This window comes from Ixodes scapularis, unplaced genomic scaffold (assembly GCF_016920785.2).
Source record: "Ixodes scapularis isolate PalLabHiFi unplaced genomic scaffold, ASM1692078v2 ptg001200l_1__unscaffolded, whole genome shotgun sequence".
NCBI classification, from domain to species: Eukaryota; Metazoa; Arthropoda; class Arachnida; order Ixodida; family Ixodidae; genus Ixodes; species Ixodes scapularis.
Window position 1 is genome coordinate 3277557 of NW_024610116.1, and position 7624 is coordinate 3285180.

General features: G+C 43.8%; 1 protein-coding gene across 1 annotated transcript; it reads right to left on the bottom strand.

The window, feature by feature from the left end:
- Nucleotides 1-368: 368 nt before the first annotated feature.
- LOC115325546 lies at nt 369-7432 on the bottom strand. Its single transcript, XM_040216761.1, has 4 exons — nt 7364-7432; nt 6080-6235; nt 564-715; nt 369-477 (listed from the first exon to the last, which is right to left on the bottom strand). The coding sequence occupies exons 1-4, from the start codon at nt 7430-7432 to the stop codon at nt 369-371; spliced, it is 486 nt and encodes a 161-aa protein (XP_040072695.1).
- Between the last annotated feature and the right edge of the window lie 192 nt (nt 7433-7624).

A 7624-nucleotide genomic window follows, 5' to 3' on the forward strand; every position in this document is an offset into this window, starting at 1 on the left:
CCAGCGAGGTATAGACTAGCCGACAATCGGCGGACTGGATTATATTCCTATGACATCGACGGTGCTACTCCCATTCACTTTTTCCTAAAACAATAGGCCAGTGCTTAAAAAACGTATCAACAGCTGGTCAGTTCCTACGAAAAACAAGGTCAACCACCATCGAATCTACTTGAATAGAACTGGATTGAATTACTGATTGCAAAATTGTTGCAAAGTCTTAAGGGTTCTTCCAAATTTAGCGTGAACATAAAAGTAGAACACTACCCAATTGCCTACAAACTCAGCGAATAGACCGAAAGAAATGAACACATAAGTGGATATCCAGCGTGTTAGAAAAAGACTTCGGACGTAGTTCGTTATGTCACCGCTTATGCGGTTAAACGAATTCCATACAAAAGAAACCTCAGCGCACCTGGTTCTATGCTCATAGTAATTATGTACCCAGTCACATTTCTTATATAAAGTGGCTGGTTAAATCTGCAAAGTAAACAGGTTAAAACTCTAATCTTGTTGTAATATATCAACGATAGTTTTTGTATGTTAAACGCAAATAACATACTCACAGACTACCGTCCATGTAGAGAAAGAATAGGTCATAATTTGAGTAAGTTTTGTTTCCATACGTCCCACTGTAGAAAACTTGATAACCACAAGTTAAATCCGAATAATTTTCAACTGATTGAAGCATGTACGTTTGAGGGAGCTTCTGGATAACCTGAAAATATGTTTAAATATTTGATTAAACATTGCAACCACCTTATTTTAAGCACCCGAAAAAACATAAATAAAATAACTCTTTCTATTGTAGATTTAGCATCAAAAAAGTACGTTAAAAACGACATATACGGCAGCATTTGTTTCTATGTATACAGGTCATTTAAAATAGTGTTGTTGTTTTCATCTTCGTCGTATATTTCGGTTAAGATTTTGGAGTAACGCGCTGACCGGCGCTCTTTTTTTCTGGACCATACCCTATCTCACAGTCTACCTATCGCCCTGCCGTAAAACTAAAGATATCTCTGACGCGGGAGAGAAGAAAAATCCGGTTCAACGCGCGTCTATAAGCCGACAGAGCGGTGGAAGTTGCGAGCTCGCTAAACCAGGCGTGCGTCGATCTTTCGGGCTCAAGGTCACAGCGCATTTCGTCACACAAGCGCAGGAAGATGACTTAAGCCATGTAACTGCGCTTTGGACGCTGCTTTACCGGCCGCATTGTCGTGTTGCATCGGCAGTACGCACCGACTGAAAAACGAAGTACAGTTTACGGGTTGCCACGTTCGTGGATGCCGCTTGGCAGAAGCGATCTGGCGTTTTTTTGTTTTTTTTTTTCGTTGACATCTGTATGACACTGGAGGAAATCAAAACGTTCATCTGTGCATGCCATTTTTATCATTTTCTTCTATTCGCGTCTATTTAGTGCAGGTCTAACCATGCACGAAAGTGCCCCGAATCGTGGCTTCGTTCTTACCGACGGTGCAATGATACAGATCAAAGTAATCGGGAATGCGCGGTCAGCAAGACGACAGGGTGGCTATGGGAAGCGCATTCTCAAAGTAGAGCCGCTCGTGGGCGTTGAAAATAAACAACCCTGTAATTATTAAGTAAATGCAATGAAACTGTTCTAAAACAGTCTAAGAATAGTATCGCTTTATTAGGTTAAACAATAATAAAACGTTCATTGCATCTTAGAATAATTTTGGGAAATGTCAAACATTGCCGATTACCCATAACTGTTGTAGATTTTTTTAGTCCAGTGGCTACACCGACGAAGCGATGTCAGTTAGTTGTCTCAAGTTCATGGCTGGACTTGCAATGAATGCACTAAACACAATGTCGGCCAATAGGCGGAGCCTTGGCTGTAAGATTGGCCACAAATCGCAACGAGGAACCGGCGTCGGCCAGTAGCTGGAACATTCGCGGCAAGACTGGCCTCAAAATGCATAATGAAAACCATATCGGCAATTAGCTGGAACTTCACGGCGAAACTGGTCAGAGAATACAGCTAGAAACCAATGTCGGCAGGAGCTGGTACTTTAACAGCGAGACTGGTCACAAATAGCAGCCAGGAACCGGTGCCAGCCAGTAGCCGGAACTTGCATGGCGAGACTGACTATCCAGGTCCGAGAAGTGCCAACGCCTGCAGGGGCTGGCTACTCAGTGGCACCGCTGGCCGCCTTCCGCCGTTCAGTTCCCGGTACGTGCCGACGTTGGCCCAGTACTGGTCGACATGCTGCGCTATCTCGGCTAGGACAATATATAATAGGCGGCTTTAAGTTGCCCTTGGCGAACTACTCCACAAGATAATTATAAACAATCAATTGTCGCGTCATAGTCCCATTGATTCATTGGTATGTAAAGGGTGACCAATGTTGCCTTTATTATTTACGCCGTCTAGAGCCCGTCTTTTTGAGCCTAAAAAAATGAAAAACACTGCAAGGGTAGAGGTTCGGAGATACAGGAGTTAAAGTGCTGGCGTCCTCGGATGATTTGGATGTTTTGTTTTGTAGCGAGAAAGAAAATGTTTCACTAAGGCGCTAAACCTGAGTAAAGGTTTTTGCGATGCAGCTCCCGCAGTTGTGAACTGAAAGAAATGATTCGGCCTTTGGCATGGGTTTGGGGCCACGACACCCTTGGCTTTCGAAGGTACTATTTGGAGCTGTGTTCCTGTCAAGTACCTCGGCGTGCCAACTAGAGCAGCAGGTGGTACTGGTCAAACGTTGCTGCGGCCCTGGGAAGGCGTGCTTCGCGTTGGAAGCACCGCGGTCTGTCCATCTTTGTCCGAGAAACAATGTGTAGCGTTTTCTTCACAACAGTGTATCTTGCAAGTACTTCATTAGGAGCGTTAGAGCCTGCTAAATTCTCATCGTGTCTTTTCAACGTGTATTTGGTGTTCCAGTTTAGACAGTATGTGTCTAGGTAACCTCCTTTGCCGTGTTTGCCCTGGTGGGCTCGGGCACTCGCAATTGTTTCAGAGGCAACTTTTCTCACGTTTTATATTCTTTCACGATCAAGAACATCCACATATACGTTCGCTTGTTCAAGCGAGACTGTCGTATTATGCATCTCTTTTTTGCGGGGGTTTTCTAGTATAACTTCCGTAAAGCAGGAAAGGTTTTTTTTTTTTTTGGGGGGGGGGGGGAGGGGGAGTGTCGTTGACTGTGATTTTTATAATCACACAATTTTTCCGTTAATGGTTTTCAGTTGCGTGCAGAAAAGCGCAATAGTGGCCTCTAGTTGAAAGTCTTTTTCCACCACCTTTTTACAGAAGTCTATATCCGGAAGGTGAAAATTAGCTGAAAAGATTGCTGACTGGGCGAGTTGGTAGGTCAAGAGGACCGGTGGCATTACCATACATGCATAAGGTCCCTCATAGCCTTAAGAGGGCAGGAAGTAGAATTAACATAGGTGTTGTTTCTTCAGCCGCCCAAAAAGCTCTACAGTACGTGTAAAAAGATAAATTCGGCTTCAAATAACACCGTAAGTTGCACCAAGAAGCACAGATTGAACTTTGTTCCCTGTGTAGAAGGTGTAATTTACTCCTTCCCACTTTCTCGTGGGGGAGTGTACATAGGCGCGGCTGGTCGCTGTCTGAACGAATGCCTTCGTGAGCATGCCAACAAAGTCGTCAACGCCAACCCTGGACATTCTGGACAACAATGTAGGGACTATTGGTGTTCAGCGCTTTTGAGAAACTGCACTGTGCTGTGAAGGAGCCCTAATCAGCGCACCAGGTAAAGTATCGAGGCAGCAAGAATCGAAGGACACATCGACAAGTGTGTCAGCAGGCCATCTTTAACTCTCACAAAGAGAGCTTGAGTATTTGCCGAAAAGGTATCTTGGGCAGAAGCAGGGATAATCTTTATTATTTGTATATATATCTATCAGTTTTGAACTTTAGAATTAACTTGAACACGAAGAAAGACAGGACAGAAGAGGACAAACAGCTGACCGCGAATGGTGTTTTAGTGTAAACTTCTTCCTCGTGCGTTTGCTTCCTTGTTGAGAGTCCAATACAGAGAGTAGAGTACGTTAAACATAGTATCTAAATTAACCTTTTGCACTAATAAAGATAACTACCGATATTTCCACTTATACAAATGATACGGAACATTTACGCAGAATTTTCTAAAAAATACTGATTTTTAAACTAACCTGCGACAAGCAGTTGTTGCTTTTCAAAGCGTGAGATTTCGTAGGTATTTTCTTTCTTTTTCGCGAACGGTGATTTACAGGGTGATGACAAAATCTTTCGCGTGTTTCAGGATAGCAGGCGCCTCGAGCATCTCACTTGCACGAGGTTTGTTGTTGCTGGCCACAGTGGTTGTGCTGTTAAAAGCCGAACTTCACTGGCATGGCTTGCAATCAGCTGCCAGATACCCTGCCGCTGTTTCTTTAAATGACGCTGCATGCACGTGGTCTCTGTCCTTGATACATCGGCCCGTTTGGCCTATGTAGCTTTTGCGGCATGGAAGGGGAATATGGTACACCACTCCTGTTGTGTATGGGGTATACTGCGTTCTGTCGGCCGTGTAGCAGGTTTTTTTTTTTTCCTTTTTTTGATTAACTTGTCTGCACGTGGAGTAGCCTTTGTTGGGCACAAAGCATACTACTTGAACTTAATTTCTGGCGGCAAGCTTCTTCAACTTGTGCGTGATCCCGTGAATGTAGGATAGCGCCGCAGTTGTTCCTCGAATTTTGTCTGCGTTTTCGTTCTCCGGTCTTCTACGCTTCACATTTTTGAAGATGTTCTCACACGCGGGTACCATGAGACTTGTAGGATATCCTGATTCACGTAGTCGTGACATAAGTTTTTTTAAGTTTTTTCCTATATGATGTTTACAGTGATTTGTGAAGTGCAGAGTTTAGAGCCGTGCTGGCGACGGATCTCTAAATGATTCTTGAGTGTTTTGATGTGAACGGCAGAAACAGTCTTGCTGACCGGGGTTCGTACCTCCAGCACACGTGTCCTTGATTGAAAATAAGAGTGAGGTCTAGAAGTTTTCTATTTTTGTCCACAGGTGTCTCATGCATGAAACCCAGGTCAGGGCACCTTTATTGTCAGCGTCCCTAAACTGTATTTCTGTGTCCGTTTAATTACACTACTATCGCATCTGGGTATGCATGAATGCGATCTTAGCACATCGAAATGAGCAGGAACCAAGCAGCCCTACGGGATGCGTGTGACAAGCTTTAGCGCCAACTTGACTGTCGTTTCTAGAACAAGATATGAGCTCTACGTGAGCGTTAAAGGAAGAAGACAGCCAGCACAAGAGACTCAGAAAGCAACTGCGATCACGGACTGGAACGATCGAAGCGAGCCGATTCAAGCTTGTCCACAATCATCGCATATGCGTGTGGGTCGGAACAAATAAAACGACTTTCAAACAGCGCATATCAAAGTTATAATCACTGTGTCTTACTTTGATAGACTCCTGTTTTATGACCAACCGAAATTAGTAAGCTCGCGGTTGTGTTCGCTCGAAGCTGTCTAGATATGTCCAGGTGGCGGCTGACATAAAGGCGCAGTCCAGCGGGGGACGTGTGGCAAGCTATAACGACAAATAATTTTTTTTTTTGGTAAGCAACTGCCTGCTGTTTTTTCCTCCACGCAGGACTACTGCATTCAGAGTGCCTCTTCTTGAAAGCATGGTACAGAGTTCGATTCCCATCGAGCAGCTTCATAAATCTCGTGTGTTACAAACATTTCGGCTAATCGAGTGCTTGTACCATATATCAGGACTAGGATGGCTTTCTTGGATTTTTGTGCATTGCCAAATATGGGTGATGTATGCTTCTTGTTACCTCGGCTTGTGTCCGAAACTTTTTGTCACACTCGTGCTTGACACTTTTCGCATAACATCCTGCCTAAGAAAACATTTTGTGAATACACTGCTAGTCGGGGTGATGACACTGGGGTAAATTTAGTGGGAAGCTGCGACGAGAGATTTACTCTTCAAAGTAACCTGCGACGTCATACATGTGTATATATGAATCTTCACGTACTTGTGTTCCAACTACAAAAAATATTATTTGCGCATCACGTCGTTATAAATGAGTTACATGTGCGGTATTTTCTTACCTCGTTGGCATCGGGATAATCTCCTTTCCTCTTCTGAAGTAAACTAGCATCGCTGTGATGTAAGAGCAGTATTCCCAAGAAGAAGAAGACGAACATTGCCTCTCGAGGTTTAAACAGGTATATACGTGCCGACACGAAATATATCTTGGTATAGTGCTAGATGTTTATAACAATAGAATTTCAAAAGTAAGATCTGATTTTTTTGTGTGAAACTGTCAACTAGCTGCTAAATCACAATAGACATTATCCAAGTATCACAAAATGTTATTCTGACACATGTTATTTTTGCGTCCACAAACCATTTCTGCTTGACAGACGCACAAGATAACCTTTCGCTTCGTGTACCGTGAAAATAGCTTTACATTGAGCGTGTTAAACCATAAGGTTCCAAAACATTTAAGAAAATGAAATGCGTATAATCCTAGCTATATTTTTCAGCAAATAAACCGGCGAGGTCGATGACCTTCAAGCGGAAGTTTATTTCCGATGCTGAAATATCGCTTTTAAAATCTATCCGGCGCACCTTTTAGAGTAAGTTACACGGCGTTTCTTCTTATATTCAAATTGTTGAGAACAAGGATCACGCTTTGCCGAAACGCAGTAAAAAAATTCACCAGTCCTGTGTAAAACGCAAAACACAAATGAGCGAAAATGGCGTCGCATCGCACTGCCATGCTGCGTAATTCCAGAAAGTACCCATAGCAAAGCGCACTGAAAACTACACAATACACAGAGAGAATACAACACTTGAAGGACGAACACAGACATACACAGTTCTTTCAATGAGCAGCGAACATTTATGAAATGCCCATGACGCTACGACCGCGAACTTCAAAGAATTGAAAGAAGGAGAACAAAAATTAAACGAAAATAAAGAAAATGAAAGTGCTCAAATTTAAAATAAAACTAAATTGCTCAAAATATTAAAGATACCAATTTAAAAAGATAGGACATTTATGGAAATTAACCCCTGAATAAACAGCAACGGGAAGAAGGAAAGAAAGAAAATTAACCCTTGAATAAAGGGAAAAAAGAAGAAAAGAAAAGAAATTAACCCCTGAAAACGGGAAAAACTAAGAAGAAAAGAAAGGAAAAGAAGGCAAAATGAATAATTGATAAAAAGGGAGCGCGCGCTTGACCGCCGACTAGGAAGGACGTGTCCTTTCGAAGCTCCGCAACCCAACCCAGCGCGCCCAAGTCGATCATGGTCGACAAATTTGCAGCCACATTTGCTGCCGTTCTACGCCAGTCCTGGGCCCAGCCACCGGCTCAACCAGGACTTGCGACACCCATCAGCTCGGCCTCTTCGCCATGGTTCCGGCCGGCTCCAACACCGGCCGTATCCACCGCCATGACAGCATCCCAGCGCCAGCCCGCCCAGGCCCTGCCGCAAGGTATGCTCAACTTCTGCAAATCGATGGTAGGCCGCTACCTCGAACAAGTATCCGAAGCAGACATGCACGCCTGTCTCCAGACGGCGATTTCTGAGGTCCGTTTGAAACGCAACTCAAAACTCGGCCTGACTAAGGATCCATCACACCAAGC

What these genes read in the sequence shown, in the direction of transcription:
- LOC115325546 (XM_040216761.1), bottom strand. Translation starts at nt 7,432, where the DNA reads ATGGCGGTGGATACGGCCGGTGTTGGAGCCGGCCGGAACCATGGCGAA. An exon ending in ATTATCCCGATGCCAACGAG is followed by an intron (nt 716 to 6,079) that starts GTAAGAAAATAC and finishes ACATATTTTCAG; the next exon opens with GTTATCCAGAAGCTCCCTCA. An exon ending in CTCTACATGGACGGTAGTCT is followed by an intron (nt 478 to 563) that starts GTGAGTATGTTA and finishes TTTACTTTGCAG; the next exon opens with ATTTAACCAGCCACTTTATA.